At 41.7% G+C, this 12,500-nt stretch overlaps 1 protein-coding gene across 9 annotated transcripts in view; it reads left to right on the forward strand.

Moving 5' to 3' along the window:
* The window catches only part of ate1 (arginyltransferase 1), a 57,775-nt gene that overhangs the window by 40,633 nt on the left and 4,642 nt on the right, over positions 1-12,500 (forward strand). For all 9 annotated transcript variants that reach the window (XM_083539146.1, XM_083539150.1, XM_083539149.1 and 6 more), the window contains one exon: positions 9,090-9,210. In XM_083539146.1, coding sequence (XP_083395272.1) covers positions 9,090-9,210 — 121 coding nt within the window. The remainder of the gene's footprint in view (positions 1-9,089; positions 9,211-12,500) is intronic.

Here is a 12,500-nt window from a genome sequence, read left to right on the forward strand (position 1 = left end):
TCTCTCTCTCTCTCTCTTTCTCTCTCTCTCTCGCTCTCTTTCTCTCTTCCTTCCTGTCTCTCTCTCTCTCCCTCTCTCTCTCTCGCTCTCTCTGTCTCTCTCTCTCTCGCTCTCTCTCTCTCTGTCTCTCTCTCTCTCTCTCTCTCTCTCTCTCTCTCTCTCTCTCTCTCTCTCTCTCCCCACCGTTCTTCTCCTCCTCCCATAAACCGCATGTCACCAGCAGAACACACTGGATGAAAGGTGATAGGAAGCGAGCGAGAGGCAGCGAGTCTCCGGAATGAAAGAGAGCAACTCAGAAAGAAAAGATAAACAATTACCACACGTTTGGTTTGGCAGCACTCGCTTCTTTTTTTCTCTCTCTGCACCGCCGTAGCTTTGAAGCGGAGTCATTTTCACCATGTAATCTGTTCCATTTGTACTCACTGGATGGCTGTTAGCTGCTTCACTGGAGCTCACACTTCAGGCTCGAGCACATCCGTGATGGCTGTGCATGTCAGGACTAGCTACAGTATGTTCTCCTGACTCCGCTCTTCTTTAGGGCTTTCCTGGTTCCATTTTTTGGAGCAAGAAAAACCTTGTTTACCAGTTTCTTCTTTCTAGCTTTAATAACTCTTATGTCCAACATAAGTTCTGTTCAGATTGGGTTTTTTTTCCCATGTTAATCACTAAAACACTAATCTCACACGTGTACAGAAAACAGTTCAACCACTTTGCTCTATTGTTTCAACTGGTCTCTTTAACTCCTGGCCTTCAACCTCACAGATATGAGTTCTCCAAGTTCTAAAATGGATCATCAATTGGTGATCTCGCCCATAGGTGATCTCGCCCATTGGTGATCTCGCCCATTGGTGATCTCGCCCATAGGTGATCTCGCCCATTGGTGATCTCGCCCATTGGTGATCTCGCCCATTGGTGATCTCGTCCATTGGTGATCTCGCCCATAGGTGATCTCGCCCATAGGTGATCTCGCCCATTGGTGATCTCGCCCATTGGAACTCGTTAGCTCTTTCGAAACTTGTCTTTTTTTTATTTTGAATGAGAATCAGAAGTAATTTAGAACAAGTCAGACGTTTCATAGTCTCCATATTTTAGAAAGCGCTTCTTACAATCATTAACAGTTTGAGGGGAATATGAAGGTGCATTGAAGATGTTCTGGTCATTTTTTGGTTGTGCTGAGATTGTGTTTAAATGGTCACTCATCTGTATAAATGTATTGTATAATGTAACAGGTGCAGGCTTCTAAAAGGATGCAAAGTATCTCAGGTTTTCTTTTCTGCTATTTTTAAATGCATCTGAAATGACATCACTTTGTGTAAACTTGCTCCAAGTTTAGAAGAAAGTTGAACCCGTCTGTATCCAGTGGCGTCCTGCTGATCAGAATTCACGCAGCCGTTTCCATTCAGTGTTCAAGCTGTGACAGGAATCTCGTTTCATTACACCACATTAGCATTTAGGAGGTTTTTGCAGCATTCAGTCAATCGAGTAATATGACGTATGAACTGCAACGACCTCACGACAGCGTCATTACTGCGCAGTGTAGGAGGACGTCTCAGAAATCCGGGTCGAGGTGGATTTATGTTCTTCTGGAGGCTAAACGAAGAGGTGCTCGGCAAAACTACCCTATAAAGTGGCAGAATGAGTGTGTGGGTTGGAATTATTCCTACTTTCCACTGGCATCAACGACCCTTTCACATAGCTGCGTAATAATCTCCCATTTTATGAAGCATGTTCTTTTTAAAGCTCGTCACACTGTGACATGGTAATGGTTTATGTGTTTAGATTGGGGCCCCGTCGCCAAACGTTCGCTCCAGATCACCCCTGAGGAGCGCTGACAGGCCCCATAGGGTCGAAGTTCAGAGGTCAGATAATGAGAAAAGAGCGTTGGTGGTGTGATGTGTGAAGGTCGCATGATTTGAAGGCGAGAGTTTAGATCCAGTGTCAGGATGAATGAAGCCAGAAGGGTCCAGGAGAAAACTCTGCGTGTTTGCGTTGCCATCAACTCTCCCGGCGTTTATTTTTAGAGTCTTCTCACGTCGGGTGTCCGAGTCCGAAAGCGTCACTCCGCGCCTCGGCACCAAACGCAGTAACAAAGAATGACTGTTTTAGTGCGACCAAACAAATTCCACAACTCCCAAGCCATTATTTTTCAAACTCCTCGTGTATGGTTAGAAAGGTCGAGTTCCGACGCCGCCGACGTTCTTATTTTCTTTCACGTTCCCACAACGACGACTTCACGGTAGGTCTCGTTCTCAGCTCCAATTATTTTCTGTAATAGCACCATTTTTGGACAATCATCACACACAATCCTGGGTGAAAAAAGAAAAAATAACAGAGCAACAGTCTGGAGCAGGGCGAGCCACTGTAAGCAGAGTCCGACGTCAGACCCTGGCGGTAAAGATGCTCTTTCAGGGCTCAAGCTGCACAACAATAAATGGCCAAAGCGATAGAGAGATAAAAACAGGCCTGGGGATCGTGTGCCTGTAAAACGCTGAAACACAATCCTGTAAAAATATTTTCCCATCATTAAGTTGTCATCTGTATAGCCCCTGACACGTAGCTGGGCCCATATGTGTGTGAAAAGTGGTGGTTAGTGCAGAGGTTTTAGACGTGACTGAAGGCAGTGTGTGTGTGTGTGTGTGTGTGTGTGTGTGTGTGTGTGTGTGTGTGTGTGTGTGTGTGTGTGTTTTAGGGTGGAGGAACAAGGGAGTGTTATTTTCTCTCTATATAAAATGGGCAGAATTTACACACTTGTCTTTCACAGACTGACTCTCACCTTTCTACTTATACCAGCATGTCCAATTGCTGGCCATGTGTGCTTATGTGTGTCACTCAGCAGCTCATGCAGCAGCACGTACACACACCCTAATGTTCACCTAGCAGGGAGGTCTGAGCGTGTGTGTGTGTGTGTATGTATAAAATTGAGTGCATGCTAGAGAAAGTTGTGATTTATTTATTTATTTTAAGCTGCCTATTGTGTAAAGAGTTCCTGAAAATCCTCTTTGAGTAAAAGTGTAAATATTTTAGTGCAAAAAGTTAAAAGTCACCAATTCTAATATAGCCTGAGTAAAAGTCTTTTTTGATTTGAACAGTACTTACGTATTTGACTCGTATTTGACTCGTATTGAACGTAGGCTCACAGACGCACGAGTCCTCGTCAGCGAGACGTGTTGGTGTCATTAAGATCTACACAGCAGCTTCATCAACATGCCACCATGAAACAAGGATCAAACGAGTCGCACAAATAAAAGATACAACGTAGCAAACAATCTTTGTAAAAGGGATCTTCAATTAACACTAATAATATGAAAGGATCCTGTAACAAAGTAGAAGAACCATTAGGATTCAATGGACAAATAAAATGAATCAATTTTAGATTAAAAACAGAACCAAATATTCAGAGCTGACGTGATGTGATGCAGCTCTAATATTTTTATTCAACTTCAACAAAGCTGATTTGCAAAATTTTTGGAATTTATTAGGGGTAACCTCGAATAGTCCGGATTCAGATTTGACTCCCAATCTTACAGTGGAATCTTTTCAGAGGTGTTATTTCACATAGAATTACTGTTCTTCTCCCAAAAAGTTCATATTCAGCCCATTATGATAATGCTGTAAAAACTGAAAAGAAAGAAGCTTTTAATAAATATTTTTAATGTGCATGAATAAACCAACCACAATGTGACAGATTTGAGCAGGTATTTATATATTTAATTCTGTAAAGGAATTTTGCGTCGACGTTGCGCAGTAAACGCGCTTGCACGGGAAATTTGTCTGATTTAATTCGATTTCCCGACTTGTGAAAAGCGAATCCTGTCTGCATTTATGTTTTTATGCATGCTATATCTTTGTTTGATGTTTTGTACATCGTGGCTTAAAAATATATAAGGAATCGTTTCACGAAAACCTGCTCTCAACCTCAAACACACATTATCTAAAAAAAGATTAAACACATAAACAAAGTACATTTACTCAAATACTTTCTGTTCTTCAGCCTGAATCAGACTCCCACATTACTGTGTAGTAGTTAAACCCGATCCTCACTAACTCACTCATTCATCCTCCTCCTCCAGAAATCCGGATGGCGCTCTTTACTCCAGGCTTAACAAAGGACTTTAACCCCAAACAGACAAAAGGAACAAACAGTGTTACCATGTTAGCAACAGTGTTTGTGCCTTTTGTCAGCGTGTTAAAGCCGGGGTGGGAGCACTCACGGGCAAGTGAGCACATGCGTGTGTGTGTGTGTGTGAGTGTGTGTGTGTGTGTGTGTGTGTGTGCTTTGAAAGTGTTTGCCTTTTTACAGGAGGGCTCGGCCAGTCCATTGTTCCGCACCGCACACACACGCGCACACACACACACACACACACACACACACACACGCAGGAGGTAAATGTTTTGATGGGTTGCTATTCTATACCATGACCACAATGTGCACAAGCTTTATTGCGTGACATCCAGCTGAGGAGGTATTCAATCTACTAATACTGACCTTTTATTTTTTGCATTTTGATTGAAGGTCTGGTTCGGTAGGAGTGATCAAGCTTGTCATTGACACACCCTTGACTTTCATTTCTGGTCGTCCATGTGCTTTAACTTTCCATTAGGTATGAATGTGATTGAAAGGTGAGGGATGGTGAAGGAAATCGAGCCCAGATGTGCACGGGATGTCTTAGGCCAGTGTGTTAACAGTAAGAAAATCCAGCAGCAGTTTGTGAGATGTGACCATCACTTTTCCTTTGGCTTGGGGCAGAGGGGAGGGGCTAATAATGTGTTGGTTTGTTTGAAGTGGTAATTACATTTAAAATGAATCACTTGTGTGTTGATTGTGTTTATGTTGTAAGCCTTATTTCTCAGTCTGAAGGCTTAACTGTAGTCTCCAAACACAGGGTCAGGGTTCATAAACCTGCTCATCACAGCTTGGGTGCAGAAACCTGAAGCCTGCAGCACTGAAATAGCTGGCCAGCGGGTGGCACTACATGACTGCATGCACAGTTACAGGGAGCACCGACCTTCCTAAGTCAGTGTGCCTAATACCATCGGAAGCTGTGCAACTTTTTCTGCTTTTCTGACCACGTGTGCACCCTGTCACCACGCTCTTCTCACACGTGAGATTCTCTGCGGAAACATGATCTCACTGCCACACACTACTCATTAGATTTGGCTTCTGTGGACTTCTTTTCGAAAATAAAGTAGCAGCTCCAAGGTTTCCGTTTTTGACATCGTTGTGGAGATCCGGTGCAAATCGCAGAAGGTCGTTCCAGAAGAACCCTGGGAGCGCTTTAGTGCTGGGCAAGGGGACTGTTTAGAAGGTGGAAACGTAGATTTTTAAACAGAGCGAGTCTCCAAACTTTCTGATGCCACCTTGTGCATATTGAGGGAAAAATGAATGTTCGTTAATTGAAACTTATTTCCAAAAACTAAAATCACAGCAGAGACGTGACCCCGCGTCAAAGTGCACAGAATTAATTGAATCTCTTCCTCATGCAGGCAGAAGAAGGAAAATGCTCTTCCTGAATGTGTTGTGTTGTGATAAGACAGTAAATAAAATGTAGTTGAAATAGGAATTGTGTAGGAGGGGAAACTGGTTGTGGGCAAATTGGGAAGAAAATGGAGCCACTAAGAAATAAAACATAACCACTGCAAATTTATTACAAATGATTTCTTCATCAGTTTAATGTAACAGGACCTTTCCAGATTGTAGCAGACGCTCTATAAAGGAAGCGTCCATTATTTCAGCAATTTAGCATGTTTTCTTTATTGATTGTGCAATAAGAGCCATACTTAGATTAGCGTAGACGTTTCGCAATGCTCTGACATATTCATCATCGTTTGTGTCGGGGATTTCTGATTTCAGATAAGCTCTTTTTTTCCCTCCTGGAGCTTCTTCAGGACTCCCATGTGCACACAGCTGAAGCTCTGAGGCTCTCAGTTTGGAGAGGTGAGAGGTTTCGTCTTTCACAAGAATTCCTGGCCAGCAGCGAGAAGTCAAGATTTATGTTGCTGATTAATTGCTTTTCAAATAAATCTCAGGTACGGAAATTTGGGTTGAGAAGGTGTGTGTGTGTGTGTGTGTGTGTGTGTGTGTTTTGGGGGGGGGGGTGTCTGTCAGAGCAAGTGAGAGAAATTAGGTGATAATTGTTTAAAGACGTAAATGATTTAAGTTGGTCGTCGTTTATTAATTTTTTTAATTGTACATTGTATATAGTTTTGTGTCATTATTTTGCTTGATAAATTGTAAAATCTGATCTCTGGAGCTGTTTTATCTTTCCCATAAATCGAGCGAACGCTTCACATGGACCGTGAGCCGTATCAGCTTTTTTAAATAGTTGTCCTCTACCACACATGCTGGTAGCATCACCGATTCCAAGCTGATAACCAGTTCCTCCATGCACCGCTGCTCTCCGGCTCCGTCCACACACAGAATTCCTTCAGCACCTTTATCCCGGCCTGATCTATCCCGCCTCTTTTCTTCTCAGCCATCTATCCGTTTCTTCTCATTGTCTGTTTGTGCTACTGCCAACCTCGTGCATTTGATCAGACTGGTATTTAGTTGTACCTTGTGAAACAAGCCGAGCGCTCTATACGACATGTTCGACAAAAAACTATATGAAATTTGCCCTTCTGTTTCTCTCGTTATGTTTTTTGTTTGCTGTGATGAGGTTAACGAGCCTTGAAGACGGAGGTCCGTCTGTCATCATCTCCTTCGTCGGCGTGTTTTCCAGAGACGGTAAGACGTCTGACACTTGGATCCTGCTGTATGATTTAAGAGAAGATGTCGATAGGAAAGTGTACGCTTTTTTCTCCAGCGTGCTCATGATTGGACTTGACTGTTGCATTGTTTCAGGTTTTGTGCATGAGTGATGAGCTCTGCTTCAGCAAACGACAAAAAAACTAATCCATTTTTTGGGAGATAAGATCGTCACCAGGGTGTTTGCCTTTGCATCATTTTTTTTTTTTCTTTTCTTATTCTTTTATTTATTTATTTTTTTGAAAGATCTTGTAGGCCTTATGTCTGCATTATTACACTCCTTATCTAACTCATCTTATTCGAGCATGTTGATTTACGGATGGCAGAAAGTCATCGTCTTTGCTTGTTTTTTCTTTTTTTGGAGGCTGTTTTGTCTTCCTCCATCACTGTATATTATGAGATCCAGCTGCCATATTAATACATATAAAGAAGAATAATAAGAGTTGCAGAAGCACATATAAAAAAATATTTTACATAAAGGAGGGTGTGACCTCTTAAAGAAAACATCACCATGTTTGATTACATGGAGGTTTGATTATTTATATATTTATAAAAGTATATGGAAGTCCCAAGAGGCCATGCATAATAATATATTTCTCTTTCTTGCTTTCTCGTGATCACGACTTTTTTGGATCTTGACATGACAAACATTGGGTTTTTTTGTGAATCCCCACCTGCCAATTGTTATTCTTCATGATGCTGCATCTAGAACATGCTCTTCTTATAAAAACACAGAATAATTAGAAATACTGATCACGAAGAAACAATGTTTATGTCAAGATCACAAATTTAAAAAAAGTCGTGATGAAAAAAGAAAGAAAAATTATAATGCATGGCCTGAATATATAAATCCATATAAAAAACAGATGTGAGCGTATTGTTGAACAATTCAGAACAAGGCAAAACCCATTCATTTTCTTCTTATTGATCCTGAGCTAGATCCTCTCACTCTTAGTTGTTGACATGTTCTTGTGAATAAGTTCCACTGACCCTGTGTAGCGTCGCACCAGCGCTGACAGAGTGACTGGGAGAAACACGGGGTGTGAAAACCTCACCTTCACCACTCAGTGTTTAGAATAAGAGGCCCAGGAACCCCGTTCTCTAAAACCTCCTGCTTGTGGAAACATGGCACATAGTTTCTGATGCGGGATAACGACAGACAAATCCTGTTTGTGGAACCTCCGGGAACCATAAAGTGCTGAAGAATTTTGGATTAATTCTGAGTCTCTTGGTTTAGTGAATGTAAATCAGTCGGTTTATATGAATAAAATTGCAGGGAAGTTTGATTTGTAATTTGGGGAAACATTTGAACTTTTTTCACTCTTTCACTCTGATATCCAATCAGATGCTCTATTAAAAGCTTGTGCCCCGCCCCTGTGTGTGTGTGTGTGTGTGTGTGTGTGTGTGTGTGTTTTTACATTGCTGATTGATTTATTCTTCAGAGTGATGTTCTTTTGGCAAAGCTCTACCCAAAAAGGTTGATAGTTTTGTGTCTGTGTCATAAAACTGGTCTAACGTACCACCACTTACTGAGGAAAAAGCTGCCTCTGTACCAACCCGAGGAACTCCGGTCGAAAAGCTCTGAGCGCTGGGAAATGTGGAAACCGGAATGTGAGGAAAGTGTGGAAAAACGATCTGCCTCTTCTCTCCACTGCGTGTTTTCTTTTTAATCATAGTTCAAGCTAGTGTTTCTGTAGATCTGGTTTATGTCCAGTCTTATTGACCTTCTGTTTTAGAGGAATCAAGTGGAAAACAATCCATGAACCATTTCATTAGCAGGTTAATCTTAAGCTCTGTTGCACAGACCGAGGCCCGCACGGTGTCACGAGCTGGGTGCATGTCCATGCCTGCAGGGGGTTTGTGTGTGTGTGTGTGTGTGTGTGTGTGTGTGTGTGTGTGTGTGTGTGTGTGTGTGTGTGTGTGTGTGTGTGTGTGTGTGTGTGTGTGTGTGTGTGTGTGTGTGTGTGTGTGTGTGTGTGCGCGCGCACTTGAAGAAAGCCAGAAGGCTTGAAAGCGTCTGCTTGTTTACATTGTAGGAGAGTTAATTTGACTTTTGGTCATTGCATTCAGGCCTCAGATAATGAGGCTCTTGAGAGCCAGGAACCCATTTACACTTTGTATAATTACACAAAACAACACGTGAAGGCACATGAAGCTAATAGATCACATGCTGAAGAAGTTCGAGAATTTATGGATGCTCTGGCATTTCGTGGAAGAATCAGACACGAGAGCAACAACGTCTGTATTTTTAATTGTCATTGACCATGAAGTGGTTCTGACCCGCTTGGTTCTGACAGATGAGTGCTGACACTAATGCAGTTCCTCGTTGTTGTTTTTTTCTCAGGGTCAGTACCATCCTTCAGACCTTCTGTGCCCAGAGACGTACACATGGGTGTCCTTGGAGAAATGTGTCCCCCACCTGGACATCTCAGCCTACGCTCGGCTCAACGAAGACACCCGAGCAGGTAACCCTCTCCGAAAATCACACGTGTGTTCACGTTAGTGCACCAGCAATGTGTCAAAACTCCTGCAGGTATTTACATGCACACAGCCACGCAACAGTGTCTTCTGGAGCTGAAGACTCACAATCATGTTGTAGCAGTGCAGCTTTTTACCCCAACAACCATACATTTTCCTGTCCTCCTGCTCTCCTGCTCTTCTGCGCCCCTGTCCTCCTGTTCTCCTGCTCTTCTGCTCTTCTGCTCCCCTGTCCTCCTGTTCTCCTGCTCTCCTGCTCTTCTGCGCCCCTGTCCTCCTGTTCTCCTGCTCTTCTGCTCTTCTGCTCCCCTGTCCTCCTGCTCTCCTGCCCCAGGATCTCTCACACTGTAAGAGTTTATTACTCTATTTGTATTACCAATAAGTCCTTTATTCATCAATCCTTGAAAGAGAAAAACACTACTGTAATAATTTCCTTTAATAATTTGTACCATTTATTAATTATTTGTTGTTTGTTGTATTTTGCATTTTGAGATGCTTTTTTGTAAAGTGCTTATTTGAGTGACCAAAGTCTTCCAAGCAGCTCAAACTAATCTGGATCTCCTCTGAACTCTCACACGGCATTTCAACCCAAAAAACATTACACTTTTATTCGCACCCTTTTACGACCCAAGAAATCGGTACGTTTGTTTCATGTTGTCCATCTTTGGTGTGAGAGGCTGAGCAGCGTGTGTTGTATACGGTCTCAGATCAGTGACTCGCGTGTTTCAGGGTTGAGTAAGACGTTTTGTCGGAGCCTGAACACAACGCTCTTTGTTTTCTCTTTTTTAAGAGTTGTTGCGAGAAACAGGGAAAACGACCAGAATTCAGTATAAAAAGCTCAGTGAGGTCATGTTTGGAGCCTTTGCCCTCCTGGCAGGTCACGTCAGGACAGAAGCAGATCCACCGCTGGGAATTCTGAGACAACACTTTGAAAAAAACAGGAAAAGTGTTTATTCTGGCAAGTTTTTCTTTTTTTGTCTTATTTGTTACCTCGATTCAACCCAGCTGATATTCTCTTTCGCGGTTCATTTTTTTCCCATTCTTTAAATTAGAGATATTTACTTTAAATTCATACTTTGAAGGCGCTATATACAATAAAATCAATTCCTTTCAGCATTTAACATGAATTACTGCAGGTTTACACTGCAGTGTACTGATGAGTTCAATTTTATCTCTCTATCTTCTTTCTTAATTTCTTTCTTTCTTTCTTTCTTTCTTTCTTTCTTTCTTTCTTTCTTTCTTTCTTTCTTACAATAAATTGGGATAATTTTCTTTCTTTTACTTTACTGGTATTCTTCTCTCTCTCTCTCTCTCTCTCTCTCTCTCTCTCTCTCTCTCTCTCTCTCTCTCTCTCTCTGAATAGGCCTCTGGTGGTTTTTGTGTTATTGCAGTGTGTAACACTCGGACACTCCGTCATTGCTTGCAGTGTTTGTGATTCTTTTCTTGCGTTACCCTCTGTCCCGCTCGGTCTGTTGCTCTTGGCTCGGCCGTTTCAGACTTTTACTTTTCATGCACAAATTCTCTCGCTTTTCAAGAGTCCTCTGTATTTTCTGGCCTTCCAGTCTGTTGGAGTTGTTAGACGAGGAGGAGAAGAAGGAGGACGTTTGCCAGAGGGAGATGGTAAGGGAAATTATTGAAGGCATATTAGATGCTGCAATTCTAAGCACCTTTCTCCGGTCAGAGCCCCGGCCAGAGGAATCGCCGTGATTATGATTAAAGTAAAAATCCATTCCGGGGTAAAATCACCAAATAACTGCAGCCGAGCATCAGAAGAGCATTCGCTTGCCAGCATTGTGGAGCACCAGCGATGTGTGTGAATGTCTGCAGTGGAGTCGTACAGATGCAGGTCATATCAGTGTCTTTATCCTGGTGACCACAGGCATCATCACACCAGTGTTCTTCACCATTATAATCTATACAGAGCAGAAGAGTGACTCCAGCACACCAAACTGTGTCAGGAATAGCAGCCACTGCTGTATGTCTGTGGTCAGAGCAAGGCTGGTGTGTGTGTGTGTGTGTGTGTGTGTGTGTGTGTGTGTGTGTGTGTGTCTGGCTGGCTGTGTTTATTGAAAGCGTATGTGGAGATCGTCAAGTCAGGCAACTTGTCCTATTGAGCAACACAGGAGGCGCCATGAAAAAAAAAACCCTGACCAGCAGAGTTCCATGGTTTCAAAAAAACTCCTGACCAGTCGTCCACATTAACCCCGTTAACTCTTTCACGCCTGGAATCCGTGCTAATAAACTACCACATCGACACGCTCAGTAAAAAATATTTTGCAGATATTCTGTAACCCCCTGTTTTTATTTTATTGTCCTTCTCATCATATTTATGCACAGTCTCATGATTGTCCAATCATATACGCTCTAATGGACATGTCCCACCCCCTAGAGGCATGCCCTTCTGGCTCCGCCCAATTCACTTTTCCAAACATCGATCGGTTTTTACTGTGTTTGTGAACAAAACCAGGTCAAATCTCAGAACAAAAATGTTCGATTTACTATCATATGATTTTTACAGTTTAATATCCTGAGTGAACTGATGAGCCTCTAGTGTGTCTTTATTATTTCAAATACTGTATTACATTTCTTTCTTTCTTTCTTTCTTTCTTTCTTTCTTTCTTTCTTTCTTTCTTTCTTTCTTTCTTTCTTTCTTGGTCTCTCTCTCTCTCTCTCTCTCTCTCTCTCTCTCTTTCTTGCTCTTTCATTTTCATTCTCCCTATTTCTCCCCCTTTTCAGTCTCTTTTTTGTCTCTTTAGATTGATAAATATATATATTCTCTTTTCTTTACTCTTTCTTTTACTTTCTTGACAATACTTGTAAATCTTTGATAAAGAAGTATTCCCACTATTCTTTCTTTCTTTCTTTCTTTCTTTCTTTCTTTTTTTCTTTCTTTCTTTCTTTCTTTCTTTCTTTCTTTCTTTCTTTCTTTCTTTCTTTCTCTCTTTCTTTCTTTCTTTCTTTCTTTCTTTCTTTCTTTCTTTCTTTCTTTCTTTCTTTCTTTCTTTCTCACTTGGTCTCTCTCTCTCTCTCTCTCTCTCTCTCTCTCTCTCTCTCTCTCTCTCTCTCTCTCTCTTATATTCTTTCTCCTTATTTCTCCCCTTTTCACTCTCTTTTTCTCTGTAGATTGATAGATATATTGATTGATTGATTCTCATATTACAGTATGTTACAGGTCCTTTGATCAGAGCCTGTTATAACAGAACCGTCTACACCACAATCACACTGTTACTGTTACTATTCATTATTATTATAAACAGTTATATTATTATTATTATTA

Source organism: Silurus aristotelis (assembly GCF_946808225.1).
Source record: "Silurus aristotelis genome assembly, chromosome: 4".
Taxonomy (NCBI): Eukaryota; Metazoa; Chordata; class Actinopteri; order Siluriformes; family Siluridae; genus Silurus; species Silurus aristotelis.